The sequence below is a fragment of the Perca flavescens genome, chromosome 5 (genome assembly GCF_004354835.1).
Source record: "Perca flavescens isolate YP-PL-M2 chromosome 5, PFLA_1.0, whole genome shotgun sequence".
In the NCBI taxonomy this organism is placed as follows: domain Eukaryota; kingdom Metazoa; phylum Chordata; class Actinopteri; order Perciformes; family Percidae; genus Perca; species Perca flavescens.
The window spans coordinates 8,975,639-8,994,004 of NC_041335.1; the positions used below are offsets into that span (position 1 = coordinate 8,975,639).

General features: G+C 41.3%; 1 protein-coding gene across 1 annotated transcript; it reads right to left on the reverse strand.

Moving 5' to 3' along the window:
- Positions 1–985: 985 nt before the first annotated feature.
- Positions 986–18,366, reverse strand: nelfb (negative elongation factor complex member B). Its single transcript, XM_028577116.1, has 13 exons — positions 18,078–18,366; positions 16,670–16,830; positions 16,469–16,568; positions 14,099–14,329; positions 13,811–13,996; positions 12,749–12,861; positions 12,549–12,651; positions 9,790–9,885; positions 9,501–9,643; positions 6,512–6,618; positions 4,938–5,079; positions 4,533–4,641; positions 986–1,476 (listed from the first exon to the last, which is right to left on the reverse strand). Exons 1-13 carry the CDS (start codon positions 18,177–18,179, stop codon positions 1,318–1,320), a joined length of 1,752 nt encoding a protein of 583 aa, XP_028432917.1. The 5' UTR covers positions 18,180–18,366; the 3' UTR covers positions 986–1,317.

An 18,366-nucleotide genomic window follows, 5' to 3' on the forward strand; every position in this document is an offset into this window, starting at 1 on the left:
TGCTGTCCACATACAGCATCTACACTCACACTAGGATTAGGTTGTTTTTTTGTGCCTTCATGTGGATTATAGTACAGCAGCGGTTCTTAACCTTTTTTGGACAAATCCCTTCCTGCCGCAGTATTGTTGAGGAACTGAGAAATTAACAGATAGAGATGCAGCACATACCGCATCTCTTCTTGTTAATTTCAGTTTCTCATACAGTATTTTAGTTTTTGACTCGTCGATTTTATTAAGCTGTTTTGTTAAGCACTTTTGTCGGATGTGCTTTTTTTAATTTATGCTCTATAAAAGATAATTATATATACAAATACAGAAGCCACACTTAAGAAAATACTTACCCTGTGAGGTTTCCGGTCATTTTCAAATATCCCTAACAGTATATGGCAACACAATTATTTAAGACCTGTAAAAACTACAGCCTTGGTTTTCTAATAAATACTGAATATAATGATCAAGAGCATAATGTTTTTTAGGTATGAAAACATATACTACACTGTACATATAGACCCTTACTTCATGATATGGCAGGTTAAATGGCATCACCTCTATGGGCATTGGTTGCTCATTTAGAAATGATCTTGGGCACTCAGATAGCTCAGTTGGTAGAGCGGGCGCCCATATCTAGAGGTTTACTCCTCGACGCAGCGGGCCAGGGGTTTGATTCCGACCTGCGGCCCTTTGCTGCATGTCATTCCCTCTCTCTCTCCCCTTTCATTTCTTCAGCTGTCCTATCAAAGGCCTAAAAATAACCCAAAAATGATCTTGAACAAAAAGAAATGATCTTACCAGTGTTGAAGTTGTCCTCAGTATGTTGAGCCCAGTATGACACACACAACACTTCCTCTTTCTCGCTATCTACATGTGTGGCTACCAGTGTGGTTCCAATTGAGTTTGACACCAGACATTTTCAGTTTTAGTCAAGTGTTTCTTATCAAGTGACTGAATCTGCACAGATGTGTTGCAACGTTGTTGTACGACACCATTTCGTATTTCTAAATGATCATTTATTTACAGGTTTGTTGCACTACTGATACAAATTACAATACCGATAGCCCAATTACATATTAAGATTCTTTATATTCTGACAATAACGCGAGACCAAAGTTTAGAAAGGTAACACCTTCCTTTGAAGAAAAACAGATGGCTGCTGAACTACACTGTCAGAGCAGAAATAGCCTATCAGGGATAAACAACTAAAGAAAAAAAATCGCCATGAAACAAACAACAATGTAAAATGTCCAGTCTTTTTGAAAATTCTCGAGCCAAACTGGTGGCTGCATTTACAGTCAGTCACTGATGTGTTTCTGCTGTGTCTCAGAGAGGCGTGCTTGGGGTGGATGCAGTGGTGGGGGCAGTCACTGGGTGCAGCCCCAGGTCCAGGGATGGAGTTTCATCTGCTGGTGGAGGGCTCTTCTTCTGTGCATCCAGCTTCTCCGTCAGCTGGGTGTACAGCTCCTTCACGGGCTCGCAGCTCTGTGGTCACAAAAGTGTCAGTACATACAATGCGATAAACACTCCAAACGCTGAGATTTTTGGCAACGGCTTCCTGTCATGCATGCGGTTGCTTTGTTTTAAATGTAATGCTTCAATTGAAATTATTAACGCGGTGGTGCTGCGGCTCCTTTAAGAGAACTCAGTGCGTGCATGTGTGTGTGTGTGTGTGTGTGTGTGTAAGTGGGCAGAAGAGAGATAGAGAAAGAGGACGTGTTGTATGCAACCGGAGTAGTGTGTGTCGTGTCCGAAATAAACCCCAGACTGAAAGCCAAGTTCATTCATTTGCTCACCAGAAACGGGATTTTATTCATTTTAAAACGTCGGAAACGAAGCGATCAGGAAAGGTTAACACATTGAACATTTTAACGGCTTATTAACGTGTGCTTGTTGCCCCGTGTGCGCTGATGCGCTCATCTGTTGACATTTCTGAATGCCTTGCTACAGTTGTTTAATAAAAGCGGGCTTTCCACATAAACAAACATCATTAGTGTCATTAGTATGAGAAAAAAAATTTGATTTTAACTGTGTCAGGCTTGGACACAAATTTCACGGCTCTGTTGGACGCGGGCCGGGCTCGGACAGAAAAATCTGGCCCGATCCGCACTCTAAGTGTGCGTATTTCGACAGAGTGACAGTGTAAGTCAAGAAATAGAGACAACAAAACGGAACGAATCAGAGAAGCGAAAGAAAAGTGTCCTCTTGTGCCTCTCTTTATTTATTTATTTTATACTGTACAACCAGTAAAGCTTGTCTTGTTCTGTAGACATGGTCGTTATTTATTTATTCATGCTGGACCAGTCCAATATGAAATAAAATTGTGTTGTAAGAATGTGTTTTGATGCGTTTTCCCGTAACTTTTGTAATTTTACACATGTTAAAATATCGCAATATTCATACTTGATATCGCAATATCACATTTTGTAATATCATGCAACCCTAGTCTATATCCACGACGTCCCACTTCCGGAATTGCTCCGTTGCCGCCGGATTTCACTCTTTCCGGCTGGATGTCCGTCACCTTCCTCTTTCTTTGTGTTGGCATTTTAAACTCCGGTGGATTTCTGAGGACTATGGTTAACTGCTCCTCAGACATCCAGGGTAAATCCAGATAGCTAGCTAGACTATCTGTCCAATCTGAGTTTTCTGGGTTAGGGTTAGGAAGGAAGGTCTGGCAAAGCGAGACTAATCCAATGTGAAACTGTTATCAAAAGTTCACCAGTTGGAACATCAGTTTAAGTGTTTTATATGTGATTTTGAAATGATTTGCTATTTCGTGATATAAATGATCAATATTGTAAAGTATCCTAAGTTATTAATATCAAGATAATGTTTTCAATCATATCGACCGGCCAAATTTGTATGTAAATAAGTTCCATCCTGTGTAGAACATGTTAAAGAGATATTTTGCTAATTTGCGAATTTATTTTTAATTCTGAGCCCACTAGATGGCACATTTGTTTAAAGAAAAAGGCTCAAGAAATGGCAATTCAGTTTCCTTTAAACCTTTGTTGAAAAAAGTGCTGTCTAATGGGCTCAGAAAATAGAGAAAATGATTTACGACGCTTCATGAGACTTCATTTGCCCATCACTACTGATCAGCAAAGGTAATATTGAAGTCACTCTCCTTTAGGGTTGGGTACCGAAACCCGGTGCTTATACGGCACCGGTGCCTTAACAACCGGTATCTACCGGACCGAATAGCAACATTTCGGTGCTACTGAAATGCCAGTGCTGCCCTCTGATGCTCCGAAATGGACAGAGGCAACAGAAGCATCGCTGCACGTGCCGCTAGTTAAAGTGGCCATATTATGCTCATTTTCAGGTTCATAATTGTAATTTGAGATTGTATCAGAATAGGTTTCATTTTCAAAAAATACCATATTTTTGTTGTACAGCACATTGCTGCAGCTCCTCTTTTCAGCCTGTGTCAGGTCTCTGTTTTAGCTACAGAGTGAGACCTCTCAACTTCTGTAACATCTGTTTTCAGTCGCACATACGCAGTAGCTAGGTAAGGATTACATGAGCTAGCTAGCTGTTTCTCTAACTTCAGTCAGTACAAGGCAGGATTAGCCGGGAGACTTCTTCTAAACGGGGGCACACTTCCAACTTTGCATGGAATACCTACAGAACAGGGACATGTAAGTAGTTCTATACAATTTATTTTGTAGATTAGGGTGAATTTGTGTGTGTTGTAGCAGTGTTTTGCCATTCAGAACGAGCTAGCTAACGGTTAGCCCCCTCGTTTAGGCTAGTGACGTAGAAAGCCGTGCAGATTTTGAACGGCTCACCCGGACACACAAGGCAGGACACATTCAGAAACCCTTATCTCACTCAAAACAGCATGGATGTTTGTTTTTTTTCAAAGTTTGTTTGCGTGTGGAAGCACCAGAGACACAAAATAACTACCCAAATCCCATAAAAAGTTTTTTTTTTTCATAATATGGGCACTTTAACATAATACACTTGGCAGAAGGTAACGTTAGCTAGCAGCTGGATTAAACACGGTTAAAATGCTGACAGCTAACGTTAAACAGTGTGACTGTGTTTCACAGTAGAGGATTCCAACAACAGCTGCCGGTGCGTCACTTGAAACTCGCCTCGCCAGCCTCGTGGTGCATTCAAAGTTATTGTAAAATACCCTTTTTCCATCTAGTGGTTGTTTTTGTATTTATTTTGTATGTATTACATTTTTAATACATAATTTAATTTTGACCATATGGCCGACTTTTTTCAAATATATACATATTTTTAAAAAATCTTTTTAAAAGTATCGGTTCAGGCACCGCTTTAAAAGTATCGTTTTAGCAACGGTATCGGAAAAAACCCAAACGATACCCAACCCTACTCTCCCTGACTAAAAGATCTCAGCCAAGTGTGGTTTAAGACTCATATATTGATATATATGAGGTATTTTTAAATACACTGTCAATGTGGAACTATAGACCACAGAGAGCTCTTTTGGGATTCTAGCCATCACTACCACACATACTACAGTACATTTCAAAGCACGAGCTAAATGTGGAAAGGAAACCAACCTGCTTTGGAGGTTCGAGAGTTTTCATCAAGGTTTCCATGTACGATGGCAGCACTTTGTGGTGTAGATGCAGCAACATCCGGAGGGTGTGTCTGTGGACGTTCTCTTTACTGCAAAAATATATAGACAGAAACTAAATCTGTCAAGAGACATGTGAGAGAATTTTGATTCAAGAATGTTAAAAGGTCACTGGGAGCCCCGTCATGTCTATAAATCAGCCCATCCTGCCAAATGCTATATGTGTGTGTATCTGTTAACAATTGGACACACTGTCTGTCTCAGTCCACTTTGTGTTTTATGCTGGTGAAGTACTTTAATTACATTTAACTTTTATAAAGTAGACTACACTGACCATGGGCATGCAGTTATATAAAATATATATAAGGCTCTGCTAGATTCAGCCCACCTGGAAAAAGAAGTAAGAAGAAAGCCATCAAAGACAACTGAACAAAAGTCTTCGGATCCAAACTCATCAGAGAGCAGGGTGAGGTGTCCGGTCAGCAGGTGCAGGAAGATGTCACCAAAGGCCATGTCATTGTAGGTCTCCACTGTGAGGGAACAGCACAGATCCAACTCTTAATTTGACAAGTCACGTAGGTCCTACTTCAAATGGATGTCTTTCACTGGATTCTTTATACTAGTGACCCTAGTAGTATAATTCACGGCCTACTCAAGGATTCAAACTGCTAATCCATACACGGCCAGTGCCAACTGGGGGGTGGCCCCGACTAAGAACTTACATTGTCGAATTAGATTAGTCAAGTCTTGCCTATTGTTGACTGATCGACGAATCATTGATGAAATATTCAGCTGTGATAAGGTTGTGTGTTAAGTTCCTTTTGTATGAAAACATGCATACTGTGACAGACTGCACTGAAATTAAATTGAATAAACATTCTGATGAGAGCCGCTACATTGAACGGCAGCACGTTTGTTTAGGATACTTTAACTTTAACACTGACCCGCGCCCGGGAGGTGTTACAAAGCGCAGCACACAGTTCACAGACAAGATACAAATACGAATAATGGAATGTTGATATATTATTTTATATTAACTTATTGGGCGAAAACAGGTAGTTCTATGTAAAATCAGACATTAAGAACCTCTATATAGCCCAAATGGCATGATCCACGTTTCATTACACCTCTGCGAAGATTCGACTGTGATTGGCTTACAGTCAAATATGGCTCCTTCGATGGAAGCATAGAGTATTCGACTAGTCGGGGTCCCCCCTAGTGCCAATTACACATCAAATGAAATGTCAATATTTTAAATTCCTTTTTGTCAGTAACACAAACAGCAATTTAATGTGGAACATTAAAATAAAATGTAGAAAAAACAGTGTACCAAGGAACTCCCACACCAGAAAGCTTTGGTTAATAAAAAAAAAAAAGTCACTCAATTTTGTTGATCCTTCTGTTTTGTCTGTTAAGTATAAATTATCAACCCCTTCTGTGTTACATCTTCTTAGCCAACTTCACTCTAACCTATTACCACTAGTGTTACACTTATTTCTGGAATTCATTGTCAATAAACCTAATTAATATTAACTAAGTAAACCTACTTTGAGTAAAAAAAAAAGCACAAATTATGAATTAATTTGACTAACAATTAAAATCAGAGGATGTGGAGTGGATCACACACTTGTATATATATGTCAACGTTTAGTCAGTAAACTGTTTTGAAACCATTTCAATTTCTTTTCAAATGCTATAAAGTTGAATAAAACCCCCACAATTCAATGAGAGTAACGATCCGATCATTTTACTTGCAAAAAGCGTTGTATGGAACCATCCATGTTATTTTTGAGGCAATTTGGTTTTAAGTAACCTATATTTCTGATACAGAAACTTTGAAAACGGGTCAAAGTTGACAACAGGAGGGTTAAAATAAAAGTTTCAGCATTTTGGGATAGGGTTTTAGATAATACGGTTTCAGATATTCTAGGACTCATATTTTACACATTTGACTATACTCACACAGGGCAGGTAGTAACCTCTGTAAGGTGTTCTTGTTCCTCAGTTTGGCAATGTGGAGGACGTAGTAGAGACCCATTTCACAGGCCACTCTGTTCTCCTGCAGATACCTGAGGGGGAGCAACAAAGACTGTCACAATCACAACACTTAGTTCGCACTGAGGCATTTTTCACATTTCACATCAGACATTTCAGAGATGGAAAAACATCCTTAATTCAAGAAACAGTACATTACAAAGAGTGCCCTGAAATTCCAGTTTGTGGCAGTTTTTATTCCAGAGATTTTTGAAAGCTGCAAATCTCAGTGCCTTTGGGCTGTGTCAGAGTCATGCTATGATCCAGACACATAGTCTCAGCATGTTCTCATTAGTCTATATCGACAACATTTATAGTTCATTTACGGTATAGTTCCGGTGCCGCCGGAACCTCTGCCGGATGTCCCTCACTTTCTGCTGTCTTTGAGTGAACTTTAAAATTCCAGTTGCATCGAGCAACATTAACCGGAACCTCTGAGCAACATTACAGGCTGAAAATGGCAAGTTTTATGGAATATTTTGATCATGCAGGCCTGCTTGGTCCATTCGGGGAATGATTGTTAAGAATTTACAAAGAATATGTTCACGGCATTTACTCTCTAACTGGGACGTTTTGGGACCTATTGGCGGGGATTTGCTATGGACAAAATACACACGGTGAAAGAGCTAACTACGTTTAACCATGTATCCAGCTAATTGATATACAGTAGCTCTCATTACTGTGGGGACAGACCTTCCTCCGCAGCGTTGTGGAGATGTGTTTGGCAATGCAAGACTATGTTCTCATTAAAGCTGGGAAGTTAGTAACACACAACCTTTTGCATGTAACACCAACATATTAAGAACAATGTACCTTATACAGTATGAGATAAGATGGTTGATCTCCTTTGCGTTAATGGCAAAAATAACCCAGAGGTTAAAGATAAGGAACATTACATAGCTTCAAGTAACAACTATTTCAAGTTTCAATTAACCATATCAGTCTTGATAAAAACCTAACCCATCAATCCTTGCAAAATACTAGCATTCTGCTGACTGTTGAAGTAAGGCTTATGCATGCCATGAACTGAACCAAACTATCTCGCTGTCAAGAAACACTTAACAGTTCAACTCCGGCAGCACAGTTGCCCAGTGGAATCCAACCCGTGCTCTCCCTCTGCAGTATGTCGCGACATGGTGTCCCTCAAAGCGAACGGTGCTAATTAAGGAAACCCCCAACGATTGGCAATTACCGTGAAGCACCAAAATTTGGCACTGTTTACGGGATGGACCGACATTATTCGGTTGGTGCATTTTTCATTACCCAATCCTAATCACAAATAAACTACTGTAATGAATACATGCATTATAGCTAATACAAGCATCACTGTTTCTGCTGCAAACTTTAGAGAAGATAACTGCAGAGAGAGAGTAAATACAAAACATTGAAAAAGCCTTTTGCATCAGGACCTGGTGGACATTTTATTTTTTACACTTTTGTTTCATCTTAATGAAACTAATAAAAGCCTTTCCTGTTGACAATGTTGTTATTTCTCCTGATGATGTGGCACGAGTGGCTGACATGAGACTGAGACATCAAGGTTAAAGTGATGATTCGGAGTAATTTCACCCTAGGATCCTTTGCACCATGACCTCGAGCCAAGCACCCCCCCAGAAGCTTTTTTTCACCTGGGTCTAACATTAGGAGAGTTAGCGTAGAGTAGCGTTATCAGCTAAATAGCTTAGCGCAGGGGCTAATGGACCCACGTTTGTATCTCGTAAATGACCCCACTAATAATGCCCGAAATGATACCAAACTTCTACACTGGTAGAAATAGGTTATGCACTCATAAAACGATGGATTGGAAAGTTTGTAAGTAAACCAGGAGTTTATGAACACTTGCCTGCTCTCTTCTGCTCTCTGCTGCTGCTGCTGCTACCTGCAGTTAGACGAGTGCTTAGGGCTGTCTACAAATTACTACACCGAAAAGAGATACAACAAAAATATTTATTAATTTAATGATTAAATAAGGTAATGTCTCCAAACTTACCTAAATTATTACTTGTCTCCTGCTAGTTATACTACAGCACTTACTTAAAAAAAAAAAAAGTTAAATTAAAAAATATTTTTGTTGCATCTCTTTTCGGTGTTGTAATTTGTAGACGTCCCTAAGCTAGGGTCTCACAGCAGCAACAACAACAGCAGAGAGCAGAAGCCAGCAGGCAAGTGTTATTTACATAAACTTCTGGTGTACTTACAAACTTTACAATCCATCGTTTTATGAGTGCATAACCTATATGTACTAGTGTAGAAGTTTGGTATAATTTCGGGCATTATTAGTAGGGTAACTTATGAGATACAAATGTGGATCCATTAGCCCCTGCGCTAAGCTATTCAGCTGATAACGCTACTCTACGCTTACTCTCCCAATGTTCGACCCAGGTGAAAAAAGCTTCTGGGTGAGTGTTTGGCTCGAGGTCATGGTGCAAAGGACCCTAATTACTCCGAACCATCACTTTGAGCCTGTTGTTAACCTGCTAGTCTCGCATTGCCAGACCTTCCTCCACAGCGCTGAGGAGGAGGGTCTGGCTAGTCCACACAACATTCCGCGATGGGAGAAAAACATGCTCTGGTTTATTGGCATTTCTTTAAACCAATCACAATCGTCTTGGGCGGAGCTAAGTGCCGGACGGAGCCCCAGGGCCTCTGCAAAAATAGCCTCGGGAAGGAACTTGTTTTGGAGTTTAAAATTCCAACACAAATAAAAGGGGAATGTAACGGATATCCGGCCGTAAAAAGGGACATCCGGCGGAATTTCCGGTGACAACGGACCAATCCTGGAAGTGGAACGTCGTGGACTATGACCTTGCTAACCCCCTCTTTTCTCCTCCTGACGCAAGCCCTAGCAAAGGAAACTCTGAAACGCTATGAAGTCATGATATATTACGTCACCCTCTGTCCTCCTGCCGCGCTTTACCTGTTGAAGGCATCTGGCAGGGTGGTGGGGTATGACAACGAACTCTTCTCTTCACTGGGAAGCTTCTGTTCTACATTTAAGGTGTGATCGTCAACAACCACTGACATCATGGCAGGCAGGAAGCGGGTCACCACTTCCAGATCCTGAGAGTAGGCACACAGGAAAGACAAATTGACATCAACATCTTACAGTCAAAACAAAAGATACAAAAAGAGTTTTCTTTCGCAGTGACTTGATGTGATTCTATGAGCCGATGCACAGATACACCCGAGGCGTATCCTGTACGTACCAAACGAGGCTCTTTGAAAACCTGGCTGTCAATCATGTCCCACGCCCCTTGACCAAGTGACAGCATCCTCAGCAGCAGCATCAAGTCTGGACTGTCCTGTTCACAAACACAGATACAACAACTTGAAACTTAATAATAATATACAGTTCAAAACTAGATTTAAGAAAACAATACTTGACCAATACAGAAAGGAGGAGACCTTAATATATAGGAATTGTGTAAGTGTATTGTTGTATGACCTACAATTTTCTATGCTGTATTATAATAATAATAATAATAATAATAATAATATATTATTATACGATACTGTTAAGTAGTGGTAGGACTATATAAGCATTATACTTCTGCGTGCTCCTTCTTGAACCTGTTCTTTTTTTGTTCTTTGGTAAAAATCCGATTGATTCGTCAAAAACCTTCTGTTGATACAACGGGGTGTGTGTGTGTGTGTGTGTGTGTGTGTGTGTGTGTGTGTGTGTGTGTGAAGGGACTTTATAGTGAAAACACATTTAATTGTGCTGGAGAATCACATATTGGAATGGCCTTGGTGTTATACCAATAATAATAAAGTCTTTTATGGGGTTTTTCCATTACATGGTATCTGCTCTACTTGCCTTTTTTGGTTTTCCATTATGAAAAAACGTGCCTCGTACCTGCCCACAGGTACTTTTTTTAGTATCACCTCAGTCGAGGTTCCAAGTGAGCTGAGCCGATACCAAAAGGTGACGTGAAAACCTGCAGACTACTGATTGGTCAGAGAGAATTGTCACTAATTACTGCGTCATCATTGCTAGCGACAGACGGGGGTGTCCTTAACACACCCGCCATTTTTAAATAGTTTGGCCAGCGGTGGGTTTTTTTGCTGCTTTTTTTTGTCTTGCCGAGAGTCAAAAACAACACACCTCTTCGATGTTCTGTGTGTGTGTCGCGTTAGGTCATGGCAGTTTCCTGCGGTGCCGCTATGACGACCAGCTACCCTCGCCTCACGCATGAGGCGGTACTAAAGCTACAATGGAAAAAGGAGGACGGAGCACCGTGGCCGAGTCGAGCCCAGCTGGTACTAGCAGAGGGTAAGCGCCATTAGACTTGGCATACACTATTTAAACAATAGCAATAGAAATGTACCCTGGAAATCCAGAGTTCTCCCAAGAGCACAATTTGAATTTTCTCAGCGAGTCACTCTGGCATTCAGTAATGATGCTCATTAACTATGCCCTTGTAGCCGAGCTGCACCAATCACATCGGTGTATCTGATATATGCGGGCCAGAGACGAGCTAAACAGATGACAACATTTTAATCTACCAGTTCCGCTGGTAGCTAAGCGTATGGGGCCCTGGATACGTCACCCTGTGTATTGTTGTAATTGGTCGTAGTGTTATCCAATTGCGTGCAGTGAGATTTTCAAATGCATGCTTGGTGCCGCCCCTCAAGTTGGGCCATTTTCATTACTCAGTGCCAGACCCTCATTTGGTATGAACACTGTAGTCTTAGCGTCAAAGCTTCAGTGCTTACTAGTGGTAAAACAGTTACAGTTAGAGACTAATCGGTCGTTTTGGTCTTAGTCAACTTAGATCTCTTTAGTCCATTAGTCATGTTTGATGCTTTTTTCATGCTGAATGACTTATTTCCAAGAAACTTAAGAGCACATCTCTGGTAAACACAAGAATTAAGGGTTGACATTTTACCTAATAGATATCACCGTGAAACCTACTTTGATTACTTTCATTAAGGCAATTATTTGTTGTATTACACGTTTTCTGAAATGCTGTGTTTAAATATGCAAAGGAGGCATTATCTTATTCAATATATGCATCATTTTGCATGACTCTTGGCGGAGAAACTCAGATTTACAGATCTGTCGATTAAATCAACTAATCGATTAGTCGATACAATTGAATGAATGTTAGTCAACTAAGAATTTCTTCAATCGAACACAGCCCTACTCAATAGTTGCTCAAACAAAAGTTTTTTGCCAAATACATAATTGGTGAAGCATTTGCAGGTTCCAGCTTCAGACATCTGTTTTATATCATTAAGAATATAACAATGTTTCCTCTATGTTGATTTTGTAGTGGCGACCCACCATGGCAAAATTTCTGCCACCACGGTATCAGAAATAGGGCTGTACCAAAAATGTAGTTGCGGTTGCCTTTTAAATTAACAAGTACAACTATTCAGAGATTATTGGGCCTGTCCAGTTTAACGCCACATACTGTTGTGCTGATGTAGTACTGTCAAAATGTTTGCTTTCTTCCGAGTTGACTATTAAATTAACAGCTCCACGAAAAACAGTCCGTTCTAAGTGTAGACCTGTTGTAGATGTTAAGTGCCCTATAGTTCCTCAAAAAATACAGTTCAATCACAACTGAAAATATGCCTCATTGCGTGTGAATAAGTGGTGAATAAATATATTTGTGTGTGTTGCAGCGAAGTGTCAGTTCCGTTTCAGGTTACACAATCAAAACTAGCTCTTATTTTTCTCTGATGCTTCCGCTACCGTGTTTTACAGCAACACTATTAGACCATTTCATCTGTATTCATTAAATGAGCCCTGTGGAGTTTTCTTGTAAATGAACACACGTGTGTTTACATTCAGTGTTACTCCCAAAAACATCCTTGAGATCAAACAAACATGCTGAGTGCATTTCCTTCCTCATAAAACATTTGCCAAAGCAGCAAATGTCAAATCGGTAGAAAACCATGACACCGCCGGCGTGATTGTGCATAATGTCGCCTGCATCCTCGTGCACAGCATCCTCACCCTGGGTAAAGCGTCCTGACTCAGCAGCTCTTGCAGGTTCCTCATGATACTCAGGACCAGGGTGTTACAAGCAAACGGGTCACACAGGATCATGGACAGGTCCCTGGAATGCACAGAAACTCTCCACAGGTTAATTCCTCCATTCATCAGATGACGAACAGCGCTGTTTGTGAACTTAAACCCATCCCCTCATCGGTTACCCAAGGACTTGCTCTTGTCCTTTCTTCACTCCATCTAGGAAACCTTGCAGCTCTCTGGCTCGCTTGCCGTCCACGAACTTCTCACGGATGCAAGCGTCCAAACACCAAGTGAACTGTCACAGCACACAACAGAGACACAAAAGAAAATGTAACGCAAAGCTAAAACACAGGACATACTAGTCTTGAGCCGGTGTGAACATTTTCAAACCGGTTTGATATCCAATCAAACACCCGACTGGTATCCCGGGTTTTACCACTTGGATTTGGACTTGTCTCAGTCGATCCGAAGTGAGACTGATGAGAGAGCCCAGATGTTACTATTGACCCATTATGCCGGTTATCCTCGAATGTAGGATTGTAAATACATGAAGCCCATGACTGAAAGGGAATAGGATGATTTAAAAAAAATATTTGTATGTATTCTTTTATTTCATTTTAAGGTTTGGATATCTGTGAACACTTATTTGCACTGAAAATAGATTCTGATATTGCTGAACATTATTGCGTTGCTGCATAAAAGCAACGCATCATTGCTGATGATAACCTAACTGTTCTAATAAGTCTACATTGTGAAGCAACACTTACTGTGTTTGCATTGAATGATATTTTACAAAAATACACTGAATTACAAGGCTGTAGAGAACAGTGCGCTATTGCAGAAATATATACTACGGTTTCAATTACATTATTTTAATATAGTCCGCCGTGAAGTAAAGTGGGGCTGAAAATAAATCCCACTCTGGCCCTGAGAGAGCCCATAATTAGAGTGTAGCAACTCCAGAGCCATTAGATTATAATATATATATATATATATATATATATATATATATATATATATAATAACCATTTAGCATAAAATCAAACCGGTATAGCCTCCTACACCGGACCGATGAAACCTGACCCAACTCCAGGGGCTAGTTATAATTGCTCTTTAAATATTTCATGTAAAGCACTATGAATTGCCTTGCTGCTGAAATGTGCTAAACAAACAAAGCCGCCTTGCTTATGTAGTGCTACAACGGTGTTACTAAACTGATTCCCAATCACGGTTTGTGTCCTAACCTTATGGCAAGGGTCCACAGAGCAGATCTCGCTGATGTCCAGGTCGTGAAGAGACATCAACAGCTCTGCTCTCAGTGTGCAGTAGTGGACATTTCGCGTTCGCAGGAAGAGTGTTCGTAAAAACTGCAGCACCATGTCGTATAGCTTCACGTTCTTTCCAATCATCTGTGTCAGCTTCAAGACCACCTACAACAACAACAAAAGGTTGAACAACAACACCATCATCATCATGTCTCAAAGACTTTGATTATTGTTGATCAGATATCTAACGTGATGACTGGGACTCACCTCGCCCTGGCGTCGTGTTTTGGGGGAAGGGCTGAAGAAATTGTGTAGGATGGAGAGGTCACTGCTGAACAGAGCTGCTTCCTTCTCCACGATGTACTGCTTGAGAAGGGGTGAGACTTCATCCCCAAACAGAGCCTGGTTGTCCTGCCAGATCTGCCTTTTCACCTCCACAGCACACACCTTGTACAACTCCTTGTCAGCCATCACCATCTTCAGTTTCTTCTCTGGCACCTGCAGGTGGGAGCATGTGGTAAAGATTAAAGGCAGGGTGCTCTTTACATTTTGCTACGCCAATTTGAAGATTTTGGGTCAACAATTTGCTTTGTACTAAAATGAAATTTGGTACAGGCATTCATGGTTTCCAGAGGGTATAAGTATTTGTATTTACTGCAGTTAATGACAAGATAGAAAAGTGTTAAGTTGGGTTGAGATCTAGACTGTGTAGGCCAAAATGACTTTCGCCCAGTAGCCCTGGCATCAGTAGGGATGAAGAGCTTTGAAAGGCTCATTCTCACTAAACTGCACGTGGAGGTTAGTGGCTCTACTGACCCACTTTAATTTGCCTACCAGAAGGACAGAGGCGTTGATGACGCAGTTATGACGCTGCAGCACAACGTCCACACGCACCTGGAGAAACCAGGGAACTTTATTGACTTCTCAAGTGCATTTAATACTGTGCAGCCTTACCTCTCGGGCCAAAAGCTCCAGAAATTGGGTGTCAGCCCACTAGAGGATATATACCCGAAACGAGCCCGTCGGGACCCGACGGAATCTGACGGGTTGGGCCGGGTTTGGACAGATATTTAGGAATGATGTTCGGGTTCAGGTTGGGCTAGGTCACATCAGCGCGATAAGGCATTCAACATTTTAAATTTAAAACAGCTTATTATGTAGGTGCGCGCCTGTGTTAATGTGCGCTTGTTTCCCAGTGTGCGCTGAAGCGCTCATCTGTTGACATTTCCGAACGCCTTCCTACGGTTGCTTAATAAAAGCGGGCTTTCCACACAAACAAACGTACGTGTCATTAGCATGATAAAAATACAAGATTTGAACTGTGTCGGGCTCGGGCTGGGTACGGTTACTTCTCTCTTGGACACGGGCCGGGACAGAAAAATGCGGCCCGATCCGCACTCTACCGCCCACACCTGACCATGTGGGTCCTCTCCTTCCTCACAGACAGACGGCAGCTGGTGAGATTTAATGGCCAGTGCAGCTGAGTCAGAACCATCTCCACAGGTTGTCCTCAAGGCTCTGTGATCTCCCCAGTCTTGTTCACCCTATATACCAATGAGTGGGTGCTCGGATAGCTCAGTTGGTAGAGCGGGCGCCCCTATTTATAGAGGTTTACAACACCTGTACTTTCCTCGGAAGCTACTAAGATCCAAACGAGCCATGTCCACCTTCGTGCCAGTATCCATCAGACTGTTGAACAAACTTGATCAAAATTGCAAAATTGATCCAGACTTCGACCTATTCTCCCTACCCACCCCTGTACTCCTACCATCAGGGTTTTAAGCTTTTTAGTATTTTTTAAGTATTTATTATTGTTATTATTGTCTATGTACTGTTGTATGTTGTGTCTAAATGTGCCTGACCACAAACGGAAGTTCCCTCACGGGAAAAATAAAGTTCTTTTGATTTTGACAGCACATGATTTCCATCTTATCAAATCGTTTAGAAGTCCCATATAAACCGTGAGGGGAGAGCATTGACCTTTTGAAAAAGAGCACTCACCTCCGGATAACAATATTTCATTACGTGATGAAGTCACTTAGATCTTTTCCGCTTGACATTTTGATCCAAAAATCAGCTGGGCCTGCTTGCTACATTTTTACCGATTTTACCAACTTTGTTTCTCTCACTATGACTCTAGAGTCGGTACTCGCTCTGAAACTAATCACCGTCAATCTTTCTACCACACACTCCCCACGCAAACACACATGCCGGCCCTGCTATTCTCTTAAAAAGATTGATGCACACACCAACGCAAGAGTATAACCTTCAGGCCACTTACGCAGGCTATGGCGAAAGCTCTGCGTGGAGCCTCTGCAGAAGCAGAAATCACGCTTAAAGGATAACTACCAGTTTTTTCAACCTGGACCCTATTTTCCTATGTTTTTGTGTCTAAATGACTGATGGGAACAACAATCTTTGAAATTGGTACAGTATTAAGTAAGAACGCTGCAGTTGGCAGTGGCAAAACAAGCTATAATGTAAGTTAATAGGGCAATTGTCCAGCTTGTCTTTGCCTTCACAAAAGTGCTGCTTTAGCCACTGACAGGCTCAGATTAATATTCTAACAGTCTGACGACGTAATACATTGCTATTTTTAGTCTTTAACATGAAAGAAATAGCCCTAAAGACACTTGCCTTGGGTAGATGCTTCAGCACCTGCATTACCACTGGCTGAATGGATGGCATTTTGACAAGGGGGAAGCTCTTCTCCAGCAGCTCTTCAAGCTTCCCATATCTGTAAGGAGATTGAAAGAAAAACAAAGCACAATAGCATCCAAGCTGGTTCCTTCAAAATGTTAATACAATTCCTCAAAGTCCATTCAACCAATGCCACACCTGTCCTCCTCCTTGCCCTCTGCAATGGTGGCGACTCGCTCCATCAGCTTGTCTCGAAGCTCGTCAAAGACAGACTGGTGGAACTCCAGCCGAGGCGTTCCATGGAGGTCGAGGAAGGGAAGAGCAGACTGGAGGGTCGGCAGCAGGATGCCATTTTCCATCTGCAGACAGGTAACGCATCAAAGACTTGTCAGAGATAAGGTCTAGCTGTACAGTAGCTGGTCATTCAGAGCCAGCTGAATAAATGTTTCCTTGCTTATTGGCAATGGCTGATTTCAGGAAAAACACAACTTAAGACATTTGCCACTCCAGGGACATCTTTTAGAAACATTAATGGCATACAAATGACCAAATATATTTAACAGTGATGATATGAATCAGTAGTAGCAGCTTCAGTAATCCTGAAACTACTTGCATATTGTAAATAATCCCTCTGTTAAAGCCATTATTTATACATTTCTGCTGGAAGCTTTGATGCATTTTGATGTATTTGTAATAAACAGATGAGACAATTATGAAAACAAAAGCACAATATTACTAATGTTACCTAGAGACACAATACAATTTGGATAATACTGAGAACACTTATTTCTCTGGGAAATAGTAACGTTAGTTATTACACAATAACACAGTAATAGTAATAAACAGTAATAACACAATGCACACAATAATGGAGCGATTACGTTTTTAATAAGAAAAACGTATTCCGTCCATGGAGAATTAGGGGTGGTTGTATGTCTTCAAGGTGAAACCATACTATCATATTACTAATAAGAAGAGTTAAAAACTAATAATAATGCAACAGATCGCATGACGCTTAATTGTAACTCAAACGTTAACCGCAATTTCCTCCTCTTCTGCACGCGACAGTGTATTACATCCACACTCAGAATCTGGCGCATTTGCGCAGGTGGAGCATCACATTAGCTAGCGTTAACGTTAACGGTACATTACAAACAGGCAGCAGAGACAGACAGCTAATGTTAGCTAAACGGTACGCAAAATTACGAATCCCACTATGGCCACGCCAAGACCCGCCCTACGAAACGGCTCGATTGGTTGGGGTTAGGCATTTCACCTCGAGTGGTTAAGGTTAGGGTTAGGGGATTGGTCAGGGGATAGGACCTGTACATGTAAGCATGGACGCCTGGCCAATAGTAGTGTGTGAAGGGCGGGACTTGGCGTGGCCATAGTGGGATTCGTAATATCGCAAACGGTACGGAGTATGTCCTGTATATTCTATAACCTGCAAGTTACGTTAACGTTTATTTAGAGCTAACGTTACAGCGTGACTCTTTTGGGGACATAGTCTGATATTCGAAATGTAAAGTTACGACACTCCACAGCGTGGTTTGGAGAATTCTGTTTAGCAAACAAACAAAAAAACAAACTTCTAACGTGGAGTTACCTGAAACTGATCAATGGCTTTCAGAGGCTCTGTACAGTTGGTGAGTGTTTCTTTAAGATCCTCGCCGTTGGATATCCCGAGCTCAGGCAGCCCCGCGAACATTTTCGTTTTTGCTTTATCATCAATTTCAAGATTTATATGTGAATTAAGTATTCTACCATGTGAATTTGCAGCCGAAAAGATTTCGCTTGCCACACAACACAACTATGCCATGGATGCACTACGGTCTGATACGCTCTTCGCATTCAAAGCCAACTTCCTGTGAGTGTGTTGCAACTTTGTAAACAGT